The sequence below is a fragment of the Crocodylus porosus genome, unplaced genomic scaffold, assembly GCF_001723895.1.
Source record: "Crocodylus porosus isolate Cpor-Errol unplaced genomic scaffold, CroPor_comp1, whole genome shotgun sequence".
NCBI lineage: Eukaryota > Metazoa > Chordata > Crocodylia > Crocodylidae > Crocodylus > Crocodylus porosus.
This window is the reverse complement of record NW_017728906.1, coordinates 35,869,064-35,890,514: the sequence shown is the minus strand read 5'-3', so window position 1 is coordinate 35,890,514 and position 21,451 is coordinate 35,869,064. Positions and strand designations below refer to the sequence as shown.

General features: G+C 40.8%; 1 protein-coding gene across 6 annotated transcripts in view; it reads right to left on the bottom strand.

The window, feature by feature from the left end:
* Positions 1–21,451, bottom strand: part of SON (SON DNA binding protein) — a 65,993-nt gene that overhangs the window by 9,372 nt on the left and 35,170 nt on the right. For 4 of the 6 annotated variants that reach the window (XM_019528844.1, XM_019528846.1, XM_019528847.1 and 1 more), the window contains 4 exons: positions 19,366–19,554; positions 10,704–10,814; positions 9,451–9,567; positions 2,994–3,141 (listed from right to left, as the gene is read on the bottom strand). In XM_019528844.1, the coding sequence (XP_019384389.1) occupies positions 2,994–3,141; positions 9,451–9,567; positions 10,704–10,814; positions 19,366–19,554 (565 nt within the window). Of the gene's footprint in view, positions 1–2,993; positions 3,142–3,875; positions 3,956–9,450; positions 9,568–10,703; positions 10,815–19,365; positions 19,555–21,451 lie in introns of those variants that run through there. The other 2 variants (XM_019528848.1, XM_019528845.1) reach the window with 2 other exon arrangements.

Sequence of the window (21,451 nt, the reverse complement as noted above, 5' to 3'; positions counted from 1 at the left end):
TGATCTTATGGCTGCCTACAAATTCATTAGGGGGATGCAGCAAGGGATTGGAGATGCTCTGTTTACCAGGGTGCCTCTTGAGGTAATGAGGAACAATGGTTACAACTGACAGAGCAGGTTTAGGCTAGATATCAGAAAAAACTTCTTCATGGTAAGGATGGCCAAAATCTGGAATGGGCTTCCAAGGGAGGTAGTGCTCTCCCCTACCGTGGGCGTCTTTAAGAGAAGGCTGCACAGGCATCTGGCTGGGGTCATCTGACCCCAGCACTCTTTCCTGCCTAGGTAGGGGGTTGGACCCAATGATCTGCTGAGGTCCCTTCTGACCCTAGCATTTATGAATCTATAAGTGCCCGACGCTGCACCGCATACAGGTGTAATTGTGCCCATGGAGCCTGGATGTGAAACAGTCAGATAGCTCATTAGGAAAGCTGCACTGGAAAAGAGAAATCAGACTGAATAAAATACTTTTTAAAAAGTTCTTTCCCGATGCTTGTGTTATTACTTGCATTAAATGGAAGAAACTGTTACTGTTACCATGAATGAAAGCTTTGCAGGACCAACTCCTTAAAGACCCAAAGAACTTTTTTTTTCCTTGCCGGTGAGGGAGAACCAGCAAAACCTTATTTTGTTCCTGGTGCAGGTCAACCAGTTAATTACCACTCTCTTCCTCCTTCCCATCCCCCACTTTCGATTCAGCAAACTGAAGGAAATTAACAATTATAAATGTCTGGCCACTTTCCAAATAAAGCTCACATGTATTTGTACTGTTTTCATGTCTATACTTTTAGATGGTCGCAATTATAAAGCCATCTTACAGCCTGCTAAAGGCCAATTACTTGCAAATGACCTCCAATTACTACACTCTTTAAATGAAGGAGTAAGACAGAGTCTCCACTTCTCATCTCCACACACAAGATTTACAATTGTTGACTTATAACATATTTTTGGTGCTGATCTGACAATTTTAAAGCATTACACAAGTGGCAAATCTCTGTCAATCACTCTACAGTTCCAACATCTACAGTTTCCACTGACTTTAATAGCACCCCTGCAAGTGAGTCAGAACATCATGTGCTTAACTACAAAACCAGTGACAGTCCCAATTAGTTACCTTACTGCTTATACTGTAACAAAAACTTGCAACATACATAAGCCACGGAAGTGCAGAGTAACTTTCAGCCCAACTATCTACTTTGTAATCTAAGTGTACTACCCTTAACCTAGAGATTCCCAAAGAGTGTGCCATGACACGCTCATGTGCTATAAGAGCAATGAAAGTGTACCATAAGATCCCATTAGGGGTAAGTGCTCTTCTCCCTTGTCCAGCATTTTGAACCTGTCCCAGCACATGCGACTACTTCTCTGTGGACTGCTGCCACTGTTGCTGCCTTCCCCAACCCCAGGCAGCCCCTGTGCCAGCCCCCCACCACCCTGCAATACTCCCAGCAGTGTGTAGGATGGCACACAGACAAAGCCACGCTCTGCAGCCTGGTTCATCCCCTCCACTCCTCCCATGCTACTATGACTGGCAGAAGGGGTTACAGGGATGGGTGCTGGCAGGAGCAGCCTCAGCAGTGTGGACTGTCCATATCCTCTGAAGTACCAACCAGAGGCTGGAAGGTGACAGGCACTGGAAAGCATGGCACAGCAGACTAAGGTCCTGCCCTAAGGTCCTGCCCCACCACCTGAGTGGCACCACTTAGATCGTGATTTGCAATTATCCTAGCCTCGTGGACCCCCTCCATACCTTTTCTGAATTCAGCTGTCAGTTTTTTCAACTGAGGTGCCACAACATTCAGAAAACCATGTGACAAAATTTTAATCCAGAAAATAATTGTGCCTCAGGTATTAGAAGTTTGGTACACGCTGCCTTAACTGCCTAACTGGGCATAATTTACCTAGGAGTCAACAATGAATACCTCTAACCAGCCTTGAATTGACTAGTATAGCAGGCACTGGCCCCTGGTAGCTACTTGGCCCCTGCTCTGCTCTGGCTTCTCAGGCTTGCTCCACTTCACCTCACCTGCTACACCTTGTGGTTGCTAGATCCTTTGAAAGAGAGGCTTCCCCAGGGATTTTTGATCCCATGCTTCTGTTAAGCTCTTAAGGGGCGGTGTAGTGACAGCTAATTAGATGGCTCCAACTGCCACTTACACCACACCCATGTCTTGCAGATGTTACCAATCATGCTCTACATCCCATCCAGTAAGTGCCTCTCCCTAGAGGCATCCCCAAACCCTGGTCCCTATGTCACATTTGTTATATCCATCGCCTACGCATGCTGTGCCTCAGGCCTCTGTCTCTAACTGATCTTTGCTTCCTAACTATATCTGCTCCCTGGGCAACCCAGAGCCTCAAACTCTCTCTGGCCCTGTTCCTTAACCTTTGGTCTCAAGCACTGGGACCCTGGCCCCACTCCTGGGCCAGCTGAGACCACCAGCGCCCCTTGTCTCAGTCCCTAAATCACCAGCTCTACGGCTTAGCTCTAAGGCTGCCTTCTCTTAACCCCTACAGTCTCCCTCTGTCTGCTGCTTGCTCAGTAGCTCCTTTCATGCCAGCAGCCAGAGTGAGACCGCCTGCCCTGGCTCTGGCCCTGAGTGCATCTCCCAGTTAAGCCCCCTCTCCCCACCACTTCTAGAGCCTCCTCCTTTCTTTAAGGACCAGACACCCCAGCACCTGTTACAATCAGGCCCTACCAATTTCAAGGCTGCTGTTATGAAGGTAAGGCACCTACATATTTGCTTAAATTTAAGTAGAAGATAAGCCCCCTTTATCTAAATGAAACTAACATCTGCAACTGAACCTTCACAAAAGTAAGTTTAAGTTGTCTACAGTCCAAGGGCAGAATCAAAACCATTATTTTGACTGTAGTTTTTATACACAGATAAAAATTGAAAATAAATCTCCAGCTACTAAGAAGCTATCTATGCAGCTCAATAAAAAGAAAACAGTCAGTTTTATGTTATCTGAAAACATTCAAGAAAATGGCTTACCTTTTCGATCAGTCTTAAAATCAACTAAAATAGGCTCCACACTGCCTTCTTTGTTTTTTCCTAATCCTTCTCCTTCTCTCCAGCCCATTTTTCTCATCAGCTGAGCTCCCATTCCTCCAGTTACTGGGGCTGCTCTTAAGAACTGATCCTATCCAAAGAAAGAAAAGTAAAACAAGTCCTAAAGTTAGCACTGGATTTTAAAAAAGTAACTGGGATCTTCCAAAAATATTTCTAGTAAGTTCACAGATCAATTCAAGTGAATACACCTCTGCTTTACATACATTAGCATGTCTTATATAAACCAGAATTCACACATATACAGACATTAGGCACACAACTTTTCAAAATATCAATCTAAAAAGAGCCTAGGAAAATTTTAATGAGATCCTTTAATTCCAAAAAGGCAACTGACCCACTTTGAAAATACATATTTAATAAAATCATAACCGTCATTTATTTTTAAACACGCTACTTTGGTTCCAATGCATCTCTTCTCATCTTGTGAAAGGAGGCAGTGTTAATTGTCTAACTGGCAAGTTTGTGCCAAGTGTACCTAGTTATTGAACAAAATACAAGCACTTTAGTAATGACGTACGAGTTTAGGCACATTTTAAATTTCAAAAATGTTTCCCCATTTTATTACACAGACGTTGCATATACAAAGCTTTACTCTGCAAATCCACATGAAAGAGACACAGGTGTTTCTATATATTTTTAAGAAAAAAAAAGTACTTAGTCGCATAGTTTAGCAGCAGTAGTCATCATACCAGCTTAAATCATCATTAACATAAGAGCTGTTAAATGTCGTAAGATTATCAAATAGAAATTTAAAAATCTGTTTTGATGTAAAGAACTTTAAAAACTCCTTAAATGTTTACGTACCTAGGCCTCGATGGCCGCAGTGTTGTGAATAGTAGGGCTGGCATTGACCGTGGCAAGAAGGCAGCTACAAGGATTTGACCCTGAAACAAGTTTCCATATAGAGGGGTGAAAGTTCACAGGTTATTCTGTGAACTATCATCTCTCTTTGCCCCACCCACTAACCCAAGTAGAGTAAAATCAATCATTTCCATCACAGCAAGAAATTGCTCGTCTTAAAATACACAAATTTACAGTGGTATTGATAAGGCAGTCAGCATTCGCACACAGTAAGTTAGACGACACAATGCCTAATATTTTGGTTTCAGCTTTACCTAGGCACCAAAACAAGGTCCTAGAATGCTCTCTCTCTTTTTTTTTTTTTTTATTTATTTTTTTTAATTACACTGTGCTTGAAGTACAAAACATTTCCCAGACTGAGAGATTTCCTTGTGTTCAATTTATTTATATAAGCCATATTAGATATCTTACTTCCACAGAGGACTAAGAATATGTAATCATGTCCTTAATAAAATGATTAGCTTCTCAACATGGGCATCCGATACACACTAACAACGTATGCATCAAAGCCACCCAAACCCTGGTGTTGAAAAGTTAAGTTTTAGGTATTCCTGAACATTGTAATAAATATGTACCTATATAACAAATAGCTAGAAATGACGCAAGTGGATGCCGAGTGTAACAAGATGATCTGATGGAAGGAAGAAGGGAGAGGCAAAGTTTACCACTCCTGTATTTTTGAGGTTTTTTGGATCAGTACAGACCATGCAGCATGTGTAGAGAAATAGAGTTAAATCGATGTTTGATACTAACTGCCTCGGCTACATACACCTCAAATGGCTTTTACTTACTTCCAGTTTCATCCTCCCCTCTTTTCCAGGAACCTCATATAAGAAAAGGGCACCCATGGAGAGAATGATACAAACCCCAGTCAATGTCACCCAGGTTCCGATTCCTCTTTTGTACCTGCTTTGCAATGATAGAATTTTCAATATCAACACCTGTTTCATCACCACCAGTGTGTACTCAGTTCACAAAGAAGAGGAAAAACAATTACTTTATGAGGTCACCTAAATGTTAAATAGCCTTCCCCATCAAATTTTCAAACAAACTATTTTTAGGAAAAGACTCACTGTAGACCCCCTTCATAATTTAAAATTGAGGCTTCTATAGAGTAACAATCAAAAAGCATGAACAAATTCTGAACCTAGGAAGTAGTCTTAAGTTTTTCTAAAAATTGAAATTGCAATTCTCTCAAAAAGCAGTTGTAAACATGGCTCACTGTACTCAACAGACCTGTTTCCTATGTTCAGAATCCCACCTGCTGACTCTAGCTGTAACAAGTTTTTCTGCTTTTTCTCCTGTTAACACAACAGAGGCACTGGCAAATAAGAATGACAACTGGGATCCATTTGTTAACAAAAACATCTATAACACTTGCAGTAAGTTTAACCTGCATATTACATTGCAGGCTCCAGAAAGTTTATTTCTGGGAATGATATAAAAAAGCTAGGAGCTCAACTTTATACCCATTCCACTTGAAAAGTACAGGACTTCCAGTTATTGGGTGGGAGAGGAACAAACAAAAAAAAACCTTTTTATAAACAATCAGGATAACTGATAAAGAAATCACTGAAAGAATCAAGATGATTCACAATGAACAAATTCAGAGTTGAAATTCATTTTAAAATGAACATTAAAGGACAATTACTAAATGTTAATGTTTTTAATTTAGATGATAACTTGAGAAAGAGTATTGTCTGGAAAACTAAACAAAGTGCTTCCAATGATAAAAGTCCAATTCCACTCTGCCACTGATTTGCAGTGAAATTGTGGAAAAATACTTTTTTTCCCATCTTTTCTCCCAGAATAGGGAAAATACTAGTCTCATTATCTGTTGTAATGCAACTGAATGCCAAAAAAGAGAAAGCATTAACAAAATCAAAAGATAGAGAAAATATAAAGCACTGGAATATTTTTGATTCTGCATCAACGAGCTGCTTCTAGCACTCTATGGGGCATGACAATGGGAAGACTTCTGCAAAGTGATGGTTCTTACATTATAACATGAAAGTATGGATGACAGCAGTCATACTGATTAATGGAAGGGAAAGACTGCCATTGTGAAGAGCCCACCAGAACAGATGCCTCATCCCTTCCCCACCTCCTACAAAACTCTAGTTTTGGAAAAAATGGTTTTTGTATAACTGCGAATGAATTAATTTATCTAGACATAGCTGGTGTCTCTGGAAAAGTCTAAGCAGGAGAAAGCCTCGAAAGAGGTTTGCTGGATAAAATAGTGTGTGTACATTTCCTCAAATGACATTTTGTTCAGCTCTGTTCTCTACTGGCAAGAAAAAAAGGGGAAGAAAAAATCCTGACCTCCATAAAGAATATATCACATTTGTGAACGGATTACATCAATGGTGATAAATTAAAACAGAAACCACTTTTCAGAAAAAAAAATAATACTGGTCACAAATTGTATTAATGGAAACTTGCACCTTTAGGAATACTGTTCGCACCTTTAGGAATACTGTTCAACAACCCCATGCCCAACCACACTGAGAGACAGCTATATCAGTTAAACTCAAAACCAAAAGCCACTGCTGGTAGGAATATCTATTATTCAAATCAGTCACCGTTACCATTTCAGTAGCAGAATTTACAAGCCCACAAAAATTTACTAAGGTGTAGCTGAATGAAAGTTGAAGGTACATAGTGGTCTGAATACATATTACTTTTCAAGAACATTTGAAGCTGCAAAAACCTCACCAAACCCAAGCAATTGAAACTCAGTAGATGCAGAGTTAAGCTTGTATTTCCCAACCAAGCTATGCTAAAAACCTTAGCTCTCCTCAGAGATACAGCAATGTACCATACCTTCCCTTCTCTGCATTTAGATAAAATATGGAAACCACATTATATCAGTTTTATAATCTGCTGCTTAGTTTCAGTCTGTCAGACATACATTGTCATATATAGCATGTATATAAAAAACACATTAGCTCCATGTCTTTTGACACTTGGATAACTGGCTGACCCAGGAAATTTTAAGACTGGATTCTGCAAAGTGCTGCATAACCCAGTCCCCCTCAGGGGAGGTGAGGGTTCCTAATGAAGACAAGTATGACCATCTTCAATATGCCCAACGTCTAACCAGAAGTCTGTAACATTCTTTCCCGTGTACTGTGGAATTGAAAGGGAAGCCTTAAAAACAGCAGCACCGAATGATACAGATTAAGGGATTCTAGTTTTTGTGAATAGAAATCTTACCAGAAAACGTGTTTGCTAAAATACATATGGGAAAAAGTTTAATTTCTCACAACATCACTGCATCACTGAGATAAGGAAGCTCAGGTGACTTGCCTGAAATACATGAACTGAACTCTCCATTTCATAACTGTTTTGGTTTTTTTTGTTTAAAAAAAAACCCCACAAATGTCCTTGAAAGATACTATAGTTTCAAAACACACTATTCCCATTTTACTTATGTGAAATCATCCCATATATCAGCTACAAGACTGATATTCCTTCTTGTAGTTCATCCACCCCAATAAGCTTTGTAAAGGTTGTCTCTTGCCCCATGTTTTCTACAACTTTTAAAAGAGAATTGAGCCCCTAATGTCCTCCATATAGGAGTTTTGACTGTGACCAGATGTCAAGCATGGGAAATTGACAGCAACGTGCCTGGAAGGAACAAAAAGGTCAAGCAGAGGACCAGCACTGCAGAAGGAGGCAAGTAAGCAGCACTAGTACCATCCCAACTCTCTACCCAGTAACACTCCAATGGCTTGCCAAATAGAAACGATGAGGCTGCAGACAACACAATGTTTGCTGGGTGGAGAAAGGTAGAAGTGAGTGCTTTCCCAGGCTTGCTTCTTCTAGGTTCAGTGAACTGCTGGTGAACACCATGCTCTCCACTTAGAGCCTTCTGTTCCTAACAGTGCCCATGTGCCTGGGCCAGTAAGTTTCTTTCCCCATTCCCCCATTCAGACCTGAGCATATTTTTCAGAGAATGAACACACTTAGCATAGTTCAAGGGCGCAGGAGATAGAAGAAAAACACACCTGCCTTCTCCACTCAGTGTGTTTTGTTAGAGGACAATCCTGCTACTGCAAGCCACAAAAGACCATCTCAGAACCTCAGGGAAGGAGAAATGGATGAAAAGAGAAGTTAAGAGGGACATTCTCTCCCCTTTTGTCCTGGGACTCTCTTGAGGCATGCAGGAGGGGAGAACCCTCAAATGAGCCTTAGGAAGCTTACTGGTCTCTTTTACAACTTCTAGTAGAAAGGTTTTCCTTTTCTCCCCAGTAAGTCTCCCAACTGAATCAATTACATTTTGAAGCCTCTCTGCCAGGAAAACAATGGACTATTTTCAATTACTGAAGCCAACATTCCACAGCCATATTACAATTCAAAATTAGTGACTTTTGAAGTCAGACTTTAAAGTAAACTAAATGTTGGCCCTGGGCATTAGATCTTATTGAGAAGAGTCCAGAAAACCTTCCCTCTAACAAGTAGCCTTTCTGTTGTTTTGCTACAAAGAGGAAAAACAAGTTAAAGTTTTGAACGCTGGCGAACACCTCTATATAGTGTCCTAATTCAAGAACACATGGTCCAGTTTACCATCATTTTTACTGAAAAATTCTCTCTGCACCTGAAACCTAACTTAATAGTTGGGAAAATCCTAGGATTTTGTGAATAATCAGGCTTCTGAAACACTGAAATGTGTTCTTTGCTAGAATGACTGCTTAACACAAGATTCTGCCTGAAAGATGGGAATCTCATAGATTCCCCAGTTCTAATCCTCTGGAAGAGAATCTGTTCAGCAATCATTTACAAAGATAAAGTATGTCATGTTAAGAAACTTACAAAAAACAGAACAATGTATGATATATTTCACCCTGAAAATATGCCAGTATTACTCTTCAGCAACTGTATGCAAGTGCTTGATGATATTACACTTATTTATCCAACTGCAACCTCTATTTTAAATATTTGGCTGCCAGAAACGGCATTATGTAATGCAAACAGAAGGGAGAAAGTAGTTAGATGGAACCAATCCAAACCGAAGTTCATCTTGGGCAGCAGCAGGTCTGATCCCGTTTCCATTGAAGTTAGTGTCAAAATATAGTTGAGTTCAATGACATCAGGATCAGGCCCTGACTGATGTGTCCCTAAACAGAGTAGTTTAGTTATAGATTTTTCCTTTGCAATCGCACTAAATTTTCTGAACATTACTTCAGCACAAGGTAACAGTAACAGGTTCAGTCTTCTCCATATCAGGTTACACATCTTTTTTCAATCCCTACAGTGTACCTATCAGAAATGAGTCAAGCATCCAATTGAAGCATCAAGACCAACACTTTAAAATGCACAGCAAGATAAGCATAACAATGAGTATGTAGGCTGAACACACACACAGTAGATTAATTCAGTTCAATCTACCATATACGCTACTGAAATACATGTGGCAAATATTAGCATATTTAGTGTGCCATTTTTCATATCTTCTGGTAACCTCAGTGGTGTTTAACATGTGATATTTGAACGTATCTGTCTGCATAACTTCTACCTTTCTAATCCAGGCTTGGGGACCACTGTTGGACAATGCATCTGAGGACAAAACCTGTGCTCCAGTACTTCCCGTGAACTGGCCCGGCAGAGAGTTTGACTGAGCCCAGGCATCAATCTGCAAAACAAACCAATATGAAAACAAAATAAATACCTGCACATTTTTGTTCTAAACTTAAAATTTCCTGGAATATGCCCCATGAAATGGGATCTCTCTTAAAAAGAAGTTACCATACGCTTCTTTAATTTTTTTTTTTATTTATACTATAAAATTATCTTCTCAGTTTTTATCACTCTACCACACAACCACTTGCATCAACCCTGGAAAGATTTATTTCAAAAGCTGTTTATATAAAACTGGCCACTGTTCTTCTCAAAAGCAGATGAACAAAATAGATAAAAAACAAACTTGCACATAATTTTATCCATTTTCAGGACTAGAACTACTTCTGGTCAATACTTTAAATCAGATGCATGAAACCAAAAAACCTGAGATAAAGGCCCAGTAAGCACTGGATACCCCAAATCATAAAGTGTTTCGGTTTGTTGCACTGATTAAAGCATGGGTGGCCAGCCTGCAGCATGAGTGCCACAAGTGGCACAGGCAGCTTGTGTGGCGTACGGCACACAGGGGAAAGGACAGGCAGCACAGATGCAGATAGGGTAGAAAGCAGAAAGCAAAGTAGCAAACTAGGCAGGTTGCACAGGTCAGAAGCACAAAGCAGCAAAGCAGCTCATGCAGGCAGCACAGGTCTAGGAGCAGAAAGCAAGGCAATGGGGTAGGGAAGTAGATTGCAGTAGTACTTGAGGAGGGTGCAGAGCTAATTCATGGCACAACTGCAAAAAAGATTAGACTCTACCAGTTCAAAGGTTTTTTGCTTGTTTTGTTTTAAGAAAAATGAAATTCCTTATTTATAGTATTTCAAGGATTTCTACATTGCCCAGTTCATACATCTACACTTATTACCATTTTCACCAACTGTCTACAAATAAAAGATGACTACTTTTAACTTCCAGCTCTGAAAACACCCTAAACTTGGAAAGTTTGGTTCTTTTTGGATACGCATCAATAATATTCAGAGTAGAAATATAAACCAACATTTTCAAATCAGAAAGTCTAAAGCTAGGCTCCCAAGAGTCCTTTTCTTGGCATCTATACACAAAGCAGACCTATGTTTCAGAAAAAGCCAAACAACTGCTCTTTTCCACTAAGTTCACAACATTTTAATAAACAGAAAACAGAATAGAACCCACCTGTTCCTGTGCACGGTTTAACATGCACATGGCTTCTAAATCAAACGTATTCTGTGTAAGCCTCTTCTGAGCCTTTGTTCGATCATTCATGGCTGTAGAGATGTCTACAATCTAAAAAGAAACAGATTTTTGAAAATTAATAGACCACCTGAATGCATTATTTTGGAAGTGCTTATTGCAAAATGAAAGAAATATGCTGGAAAGTTTTTATGCCTTCTTTTGAAAATAGTGAACTGAAATATAAAACAGATTATAAAATAACATTAAGGTGGTTACTGCTTGTTAAGACCTTTCTAACCTAGGTCGTCTAATATTAACAGAAAATATGTGGAGTTAAAATTCATCATAATGATAATTTGGTATTATCAGGTAAAAAACATTGTCTGAAGCTGTAATGTCATAAAATGACAGTCTCTGATTGGATCAATTTTAGATTTACATTATTTTAAAAAAAAATAAGAAACAGTACATTGTAACAGAGCAGATATTCCAAATTTATAACACTGAATCATTAAAGGAGGCCAGGTATAAAACCATTTAATCTCATCATATACCTGAACGAAGGTGAATAAAAGACAACTATTCTGTAGAATTAAGCCATTAACCTACATAAGCGCTTCTCTATTTTATGTAATTTCTTACACTCTTGTCACATGCATTTTATCAACCTAAATTTAGTCCTAGTCATCTATACTTTCCTCAACCATTTTGCTTCTCGCTTTTTAAAAGGGTGTTCCTAGTTGTCACAAATCACTTAATTCTTAAACTAGCTTCTGAATTCCTCCCTACTAGCTGCAACAGTACTTGAAAAGACATGCTGATCCAGTTATTGTAAATTGTTCTGAAATATTCCTAAAACCCACGGGCATGCAGAAGATAACACTACTACTAAAACTGTCTTTTAAAACAGCAAACCACAAGAATTTCATTTCCACAAGGGAAGAAGGGTGTTATGGGACTAACCTACTCCAGGCACCACTTAACATGAAGCAGGGGCGGCTGACACCCCCAACAAGGAGGGAAGGAGGAAGGGCTGCCCAGCTGGGTGATGTGTGGGGCTTGGGACCAGAGTGTGCATCCACAGGGCCCCGGTGGGGAGTGAGGCAGGGCTCCGGGAAGGTCATCCAGAGGGCAGCCCAGTGGGCAAGACCCAGTGCAGCAGGGCAGAGCAGAGCTGGGTAGGGAAGCTCAATGCCACCATAAGCCCTGCGCTGCCCTGATGAAGCACTCCCTGCCTGCCTGGCAGCAGTGAGGGTGGCAATGCAGAATTGTGCCCGATGCTGCTGCCAAGTCCCTGTCCCAGTAGCCCTAGCAGCTGGGAACCCCCTCTGGCAGCGCTGGGGAAGGGAGGGGGGCAGGGGGCTGTGACTTGGAAATGAGGGTCCTGGACCTGTGTCCTGGTGAGCGAAGGGCGCAGGGGGAGCTCTGATTTACCATGGTAAAAAAACTCAAAATGAAATACCAACATTTTTAGCAATTTAGAATTAATTTTATTTCAGTGACTGAGGCATTGGCAGGCTTCCAAATTACCTTAAAATTGTAAATATATCAGTAAAACTGTGTTCAATTATTACCTATATATAGGGTGTTTATAAAGTCTTTGCACAACTTAAATAACTTTGGATATATACGATAGAAGCAAACCATAAATGGCAATAGAGAGCATAATTCATTAAGTTTTTTAGCATAGTGCAAGCATATTTTTTTCAATTTTATTTCAGACCCCGTCACTGAAACGGGTCACCTCATTTGCCTGACCTGTCTCCACTGGACTACTTTATGGGGTCATGTTAAAACTGTTGTTTACTTATCAAAACCTCAATCTTTAGAGGAACTTAGGGTAAGGAACACAAACGCAGTTCATGAAATCACTATGCAGCAACTGGAAAATGTTTTCTACCAGTTGGAAAATCGGACTGAACGATGCATCATGAAAGATGGCAATTACGATGAAGTCTAGAAATTTGAGCTGCATTGTGTTAAAACTTAATGAATGGTGCTTTCAACCACCATTTACAGTTTGCTTCTATCATACGTCCAGCCAAAATTATGAAGTCCATGTTAAACCTTAATAAACACCCTGTAAATATATGGTGTTTTATTTTAATTGTGGATTTTGGGTTTTGTAATCAGAGAATTTGTGATGGTGGGAGGATGAGAGAGGGAGGGGATGTTAATCACAGAATCTGAAATTTTTAAACAGAGAAAACCAGGATCCCTGGGCATGATACAAAGTTATAAGATCCAATACTGTCCTTGGTAAATTAAATCACTTAAAACAATTAAATTTCTTTAGATCATGTTCCTGTACAAAACTACCACAGCAACAGCTGAATTAATAGACCCAAAAAGTGTCAAATGGGGTTTAAGTTTTGGAAAGACAATACTGTTCCCTCTCAAAAAAACAACTAACTTCACGGATATAAAATGCATATGAATTTGTGGTTTGGAGTGGGAACTTTAAGAAAAATGAAAAGTCCTGGCACGTCAAAATATTTTCTTCTGCCAAAGAGAACTACCTTGTAATTTAAAGGGACATAGTCAACTTAAATTTAGCCTAATTTAACTTTTGCAAAATACAAGCTTTTTTAAAACTGAAAAGAAATATTTCTACATTTGGTTTTCATATTTCAAATAAATCTTTTTTTTTTTTTAATATAATCCTCCCATATGTGAAATCCAGACTTCACAACAGTTTAATCATTAAAGCAATATGGAATTTTTAAAAAAAAAGCAAAAGCAAAAGATTATTAGCACGTAAGATTGACAAAAATTTGTGCTTGCGGAAAGACAATGCGGGCTGAGAAGAACTCAGTTAAAACACCTGCTTGGAATACTAATAACTCCAGTCTATTTCTGTATCCAATACAGGTCAGAGCAGAAACTGCAGATGAACTGGAGAAGGAAAACTAGCAAAGTAAATGTGGTAAAACAGGCTTTCTAAATTATACATGCACAAAAGTAAATTATAAGCAACTATACTACTGAGTCTATACTACAGATCCTGTTAGGGTTGCTGCGCCACACCACCTCTTGTGTGAGGATGTAAAGAGGGCAAGGGAATCGCAGTCCATGGTAGAGAGCTGAGTTGCAAGCAGCAGCCTGCAGTAAAAGGTTGCCAGTCTCTACTGAAGACAACTCAAAATAAACTACTGTTCAATGAGTAGAAGCTAACAGTTATTTGACTGATATGGTGCCCACTCCATGAAAATCTCAAGGCAGCCTACAATAAAAACAAGAGAACTTCTAATAATTATGAAATATAAAAACGAGTAAGTAATAAAACAATTTGCCAAACAACGCCCCAAACAGCACCATAGATAGAAAATATAAAAAACTGAGGAGGTATAAACATGGGACAAAATTATGAAAATAGCATAAAATTAATATATAATTTAGTAATTCAACTGCTCCTAGAATTCTTCTTAAAATTTCTATCATTCTTTCTCAAAAAGAATTTGGAAGGATTCAGAGACAGGTTAAACTGACTGGAATAGAAAGTGATGTTTCAGAAATGCCGAAAAGCCTAGGACTGCTTGGTTTAGAGAAGAGATATGATTGAAATAATCAAAATAGTGAGTGGGACAGAGAAGGTAAACTTGCCATTTCTATTTAGCCTTTAACACAAGAACAAGAATACGTTCAGTGGAACTAAGGGGAAATCAAGTTAAAGCTAATGAATATTTCAATTTATTTTTCAAACACAAAAGCAAAACTAACCCAGAAGAACAAGAACACTACCACTGGACAAAAAACTGAACAGGTTTTGAACAAACTCAAGATGTTTACATGAAAAATAAGAATATCTACTGTTATATACAGTACAACAGGTTAATAATTCTTTACTTCGATTTAAGAAATCTTTTTAAAGAAAACTTTTTCTTTATGGTTAGGTTATTCCACAGTTATGCATTCCACAGTTTCTTCAGTCTTCCTATGAAGCATCATATATTAATTACTGTCAGATAGACAATATGGGTAGGGGTCTACCCAACTTGATGAGGCAACTGGACAATTTTGTGGGCAGATTGCGGGGCCAGCTGTCATTTTCAAGGGCTTATCATGGCTTCCCCCTGCATGCCTCTGATTGGTTGAGGGATCCCAGTGGCACCACTCCTCGCCAATGATTGGCTGTCTGTCCCTTGTGCAGCCCCATCCCCCACTGCCGATTGGTAGAGAGTGCAGGGCCATACAACAGGCCGCCCTCTAGCAGCAAGGGACAGGGGACAGCAGCCATCTTGGGCTCCCTTATGAGCTGGCAGCTCCCACTGCCCCCTGGTGGGATGCATGGCCAAACTGCAGTGCCATAAGGACTGCTGGCTCCCTCAGGGGAGTCAGCATTTTATTTATTTTCAGTAAGTTTTCCCCTTTTTTTGTGGGTTTTGCAGACATTGCCAGGCAATGCCAGATTTCCTGTTTCCTATGAAATCTGCAAAATGGTGATTTTAGTCAGTTCCTAGATACAGGACTATAAAGACCCACAAGCAATTTCTATGCTCCTACGAAACTAACCTATTTTTATTCTCCAAACTGAGAAAAATGCAGATTATAAACAAAGCAGAAAGCAGTGACAAATAAAGTGACACAAATATTACTAAGAATCTATTATGCAACTGTCATATAAAAATGTTTGTTGACAACATGCTCTTTTTGTTCTAACACTGTCTTTTAAAAAAAAAACTATTAACATCATGCATAAATATTTAATTTTGATAAGGATTCAGGAGACAAATCAAAATAATTATTCTACTCACCAAAAGCTCCAGTCAAGCAATACACTTAGGCATGTGAGCAGTCCACTGAAATCACTGGATCTATTCATATATTTATGGGTACAATTATATTTAAGTGCTTTACCAGACTGGTGCTTATTAGCAGATGACCTGGTTTAGTTAGAATTTCGACACATTTTCCCCTTATAGTCCGTCACCGTTTCGGAGACAGTCACAGATACTACATCAAGATACTTTGTGGCAGCTTTAGGTCTTAGGAGAAAGAAAAAAAAAAATCTCTGCTTGGAATATGAAAAGTTAGTCAAATAAAATAATACTTCTTCTGTAGGGCTAAGTACAGACAGTCAAGAAGCCTGAGGATGAATCAATTCAGTCTTTGCAAGTTAGTCTAAACTGCAGAGATTAAACTGAGAAGCAAGTGAACAGACATTCACTTTTGATTCAGTACATGCAGCCACATGCCTGCAGTGGCTCAGGCTAGAAGTGAGCACTAGAGCAGGGACCAAGTACCAAGGCTCTCCCCATCCCACCTCTTGGCCCCAGTCCCTGCTTAAGCAGAGGGGGTGTGCAGCCCAGAGCCAGCACACTGGAGGGTGGCGGTTTAAATCCCCTCCCTGGCTCACACCCCCAGCCTGGGTCTGCCTAGGCAGGGGGACACTACCTGCCAGGCTCCCATTCCCTCCCCAGTCAGGGGAGGGGGAACCCCTGCTAGACTGAGGCAGGGGTGGGTGGGGGGAAAAGGTAGTGGCACTGGATTCATAAAAGCTGGAACAAGATAAGTCCTTTATCTGAAGCAAGTATGTATTGAATACAGGAATTTGCAACCTCAAGCACACAAAGAACAACCAAAAATCTTTGTGTAAACTAAGATACAGCCCAGTAAAATACAGTGAGAACACACACAACTCAGCCTGACTTAAAATGGAATGTAATAAACCAAAAAGACAAAAGAAAACCTTGCGCAAGTCTTACGTAATCCTGGGGGCACTGTCTCCTTGCAGCCAGGTTATTCAGAAAATCCTTTTTGGGGAATCAGCAGGTACTGGAGTGGAGATCCCACAGGCCTCATCTGTACTTAGGTTTTTACAGGCACAGTAATTATTGACTAATTATGCTTGTCACCTATAGCACCTTCAGCAGGACTCTCATGTATTCAGCATCTTTCATCTCTTCTTAGGTATTCAACTCTCCCACCTTTTACAGGTTCTGCTTTATAATGTACGTATAGTTCTCTTTCTTTGGGTCACATCAGCCCAAGTAGTCTGGGACCTTCTCCTGTTCCCTTAGCTCTGTCTCCAGAAAATACACACGATAATTGTGCCAGGTCTTTGCTAACACCTCCCCCTTCTCAGTCTGGTCCTGCAGGGTTTGGCCCTGTGCTCACTGGCAGCAGAGGACCAGTCCCCCCAGCCCTGGTTCCCCAGCTTCTTCCCCCTCCCCCACAGCCTGGGGGAGCTGAGGCAAATTACACCCCCTCCCTCTTTCCTTATTAACTGCTTGCCTCACAGTCTCTGCCAGAGGTGGGAAGGGGGCAGATTCTAGTGGTCTCCAGCTGCCCCCCTGCCAGGGAGACCCCAGCTGGTTTAAAACCCACTCCGTCCCCTCTGCCTGAGCCTGCCTGCCCATGCCCCCACCCCCTCTGCTCCAGTAGGGAAAAGTCTAGCAGGGGCTGCAGTCCCCAGCCAGGTTTCTTGCCCCACCCCCTTGTCGGCCAGCCTTCACTGTTCCAGCTAGTGAACAGAGAGGTGGGGCCAACCCTGCCCTCCAGAGCAGACAGCACAGTCCGGCCCAGGGCTGCAAAGCATCCTGGGATGCTGGGTGACTATGATTTAACTTGGATCAGATAGGTATCTGGGGCAGAAGTTCCATAAACCAGTTAGACTTGAATCAATTAAATCTGATACTACATTCAACCAGGTTTATTTCAAACCGGTTTCAACCATTTTGAAACTGATTTATGTGCACTAAGCTTCTGTTCTATTACAGCTTTAAACCAGTTTCTGATCACTTAAACCTGTTTATGTGCAACTTCTGTCCCTAGCCTAGAAGAACTCTGTCACAATATTTCCAGTTTCAATACCAACATTCTTCCCCACCCACAATGATGCAAAATCCTACAGCAAGAAGATGTATTTTGACTTTACAAGACTGCTGATCATGCCTAGTTACACTTGCAATGCTGGTACTGGATTCTGTTGTAACCGGACTGACTGCATTTTTAACTAGTTGGGGGAGTAGGAGGCATACACCTCTTACAGTTTTACAAATGCAGACATGCAAACCTAAGTTCAGAACAAGCCATCTTTTTCCATATTTCCCCTACCAAATGATCCTGAAACCAGAGGTTAAACACCCTTAGTGCAGTTTTATATTCTCTTCCAGGGATATATTGATGTTGAAATACTTAACTGGATAAGCACATTACCTGAATGTTTCCATTAAAATGAACACCAGTAAAACAGTTACTGAGGGAAAAATTAGGCAGCTTATCATGCAGCCAGTTCTGCAAATTAAAAAAATGTTCCACACAAATTAGACATGACCCTCTAATTCCTCACATTCATGTGGACTACCATCTAAACTGTCACCACTGGACCTCAGTATTAACAAAGCATGAGATGAATGGAGACACTCCAAAGTTATATTACATAAATTCCATTAACAACATGTTGTCCAAATCTAAACAAATAATTTAAACACAAATATGCACTTAATTGCCCAAAGGACGCTTCTGTATCAATGTGAATTCAAATGTGTGCTTTTGTTTTGCAAGACATTGGAGTCTCTTTTAGGTGGAATGAAGGGATATCATCAAAGAAGAAGAAATGTTTGATGTACTTGTTACTATTATAAGAAATGAAATGTGCTTCAACTAAAAGTGCAGAAACTAAAAATGTGTTCTTTGACTAATAAAAAATAAAGAATTTCATCTTCATGTTCTGTCATCCTTCACAAAGCCATAGGGAAATATAACTGTTAAACTAAAAAATGAGCAGAAGTATTCACGTGTTGATGCAGTGCTGAAAACTACTTGCATTTTAAGTCAATGCAACTGTTACAAATAGTTTACCAAATGTTAAAACTACTGTTTTAGATTTAAGTTTCTCCAATTCAAGACAATGAACTTGGTAGCATGCATCTGTGAAGTTGGAAATGATAGACTAGGGCTGTCCAAGTAGCAGGACATGTGTGGCCCACAAGGGATACACAGAGAGACCCTGGGCTCCCACATAGCCACCACTGCCCTATTACTCTGGCTGCAGCAGTAGCAGGGCAGGGGGGAAGAGAATGAGCTCCCCTTTCCTCTTCTGGCTTCTGCTGCATGCCCCCACCCCATGGTGCCAAGGAACATGACAAGGCATAGCACAGTGTGGTGCCAGCAGCCCAGAGGGCCCATGCAGCAATGCCACAGGAGAGCCTGCAGGGACCTAAAGGTAAGGTGGGGTTCTGCACCACATGGGGGAGTACCCAATGTACCAGCAATGCAGCAAGGTAAGGGACTGCCCACCCACCCACACATGTGTGCATAAGTACATGAGTGGGACATGAAGACTGGGGTGCCTGTGGCCCCTGCTAATACCGCCCCTGTGCTGTACAGCCTGTGGGACATGTGGCTCCTGGCCGCTTTGAAGCTGGACAGCCCTGTGCTGGATAGTTTTAATTTCTAAGGGAAAAGTTAAATCCTGCAAAATCTAGGAGTCTGGAGGACAAAAGAAAAACTGCAATGGCTGGTTAACACACTGCTTTCACTAACAATGGTCTCTTATGAGCATTCCTACTACCTCCAAAAGGGCAACTCGTTACCTGATTTAGTCATTAAAAGAGCAAATACCATGAACAATTCCTTTACAAACGTTACACCTAGATCCCAGATTAGGCCTCTGAAAGCTTTCTTAAATGTAAAATAAAAAGCTATTTTCCTTTCCTACCTGTCCAGGGGGTAGTTTTGGGAAAACATCATCCTTGCTTTCTTCTTTGCCTTTCTCAACTGGAACCCATTCTCCATAGACACTATCTGCTTCTTTTTTTCTGTGTTGAGACCCAGATGAGACAGGATACTCTTTTGTCAAAGTGACCTGATTTTTTGGTGTTGGTGCTGGTTTAATGGCAGGAGTCTTCTGAAAGAAAAATCGAACGTAATAATTAAGATGTGATACTGTGTTGTGTTTCGTACAGACCACAGACAATGCATAAGTAACTAGTGACAGTGGTGGGGTACAACTCTGCGGTGCCACCCCCCACTGCTGCCAGGCCCCAGCTCCAGCTGGACTGCAGTTCTGCACCTGACTGTTGTTGAAGAAATCACACCACCAGCACCCCCTGATGCTGGCAGATCTTGGCTCTGGCTAGGCTGCAGCCCCACACCCCATCATTAGCACAGAAACCTGTGAGGAACATGTGCTCCTCCAGGGCCCCCCTCCACTTCATCTATGGTACAGGCATTATTACATTTTATAAATGCTGAGCTTCCAAGCACACTTTCAAATTTCTCTTTGGTATCAAATTTAGAGGTCTGTAAGAAACACTATATATACAGACATTCTACATAACTACCCCACTCATCCCCACAGAAAAAAAACCACAAAACACTTTGAAAATTCAGAGACTAACTCCTTGTTTCACATATTTAGTGGCATATGGACAGATCCAGTGCCCTCTCCTCCCAATAATTTCATAAAGGTTTTAAAATTCCTGGAAGTAGAGGTGTTAAATGGATGAAAATTATTATAGCTGCTGTCCTGATGAGACCAGTGCAAACACCTTATTTTGAAGGCTCAAGATACAAATAGTTCTGTGAAGCTGTAGCTTCAGAGCCTTACAACACATTAGAAAAGTGACAAAACAGAAACTGAGCTAGGGGAAAGGAGATTACATCTGGCTGGACATAGGAGTGTGCGCCTAGGAAATGACCGGAGAGGGAAAGAGAAGGCAGCAAGCAGAACTGACAAGGCATTACAATGAAAAGGGGAGAACTAAGTCGGCCTGACAAAAATAATAAAGCAAGGAGAAGGTCCCGGAAAGAATGGGATTGAAAGAAAATTACGCAACAAGAGTCAAACTCAGACAGCGAGACTGGAGGGGGGACTAGAACTGTCTGGACAAGGAGACTGGGATGAAAGACTTGGGAGGCAAGGAATATGCTGTGAGAAGCATCAGGCACAGGACCAAGAAAGGTAAAGGTTAGAGAATGTAACAGATGGGATCAGGTTTGTGGCCAACAAAAAAACTCTACACAGTCAAAAGTCTCCAGTGCCCCCACACCAGGATGCCAGGAGTCTCAAATTACCCAGAGTATTATGAAGTATAAAGCCATATGCTATTTACATTATTATATATGTTGTTATAGATCTACTTTATAAAAATACAGATTTTGGGGGTGCACCGATACAGATTTTCTTGGGTGATATTGATAGCCGATTATTAACGAGCCATATTGGCCAATACCAATCTGATAATCGACCTGTTACATGTGATGCAGAAGGCTGCTGGAGAATGCCAAAAACAAACAAAAAAGGCAAGAGGGAACCCAGGCATCCAGGGTCCTTAGCCAGAAAGCTTTACTTAAATTTATCACGGAACATTACCAGCTATAATGGCCAAAAAAAGCTGATAGCCAATAATGTATATTTCCCTTTTATCGCTACTGGTCCAATAAGCAGTGTACCTCTCATAGATATGTACTTTCCAAAACTGAGATAGATTTGAATAAGGACAATAATGCATATCCCTGACACACAGGCCATACCCCAGCCAAATTCAAATCCCTGCTTCAAACAATGCGGACACTAAAGCTGTTTTATAGTTTCTAGGGTCGGAAGGGACCTGAGTAGATCATCTAGTCCGACCCCCGCCACGGCAGGAAAGAGTACTGGGGTCAAATGACCCCAGCAAGGTGTTCATCTTCATCTAACCTCCTCTTAAAAACCCTCAGGGTAGGAGCCTGCACCACTTCTCTTGGAAGTTGGTTCCAGACTCTAGCCACCCTGACCATGAAGTAGCGCCTCCTGATATCTA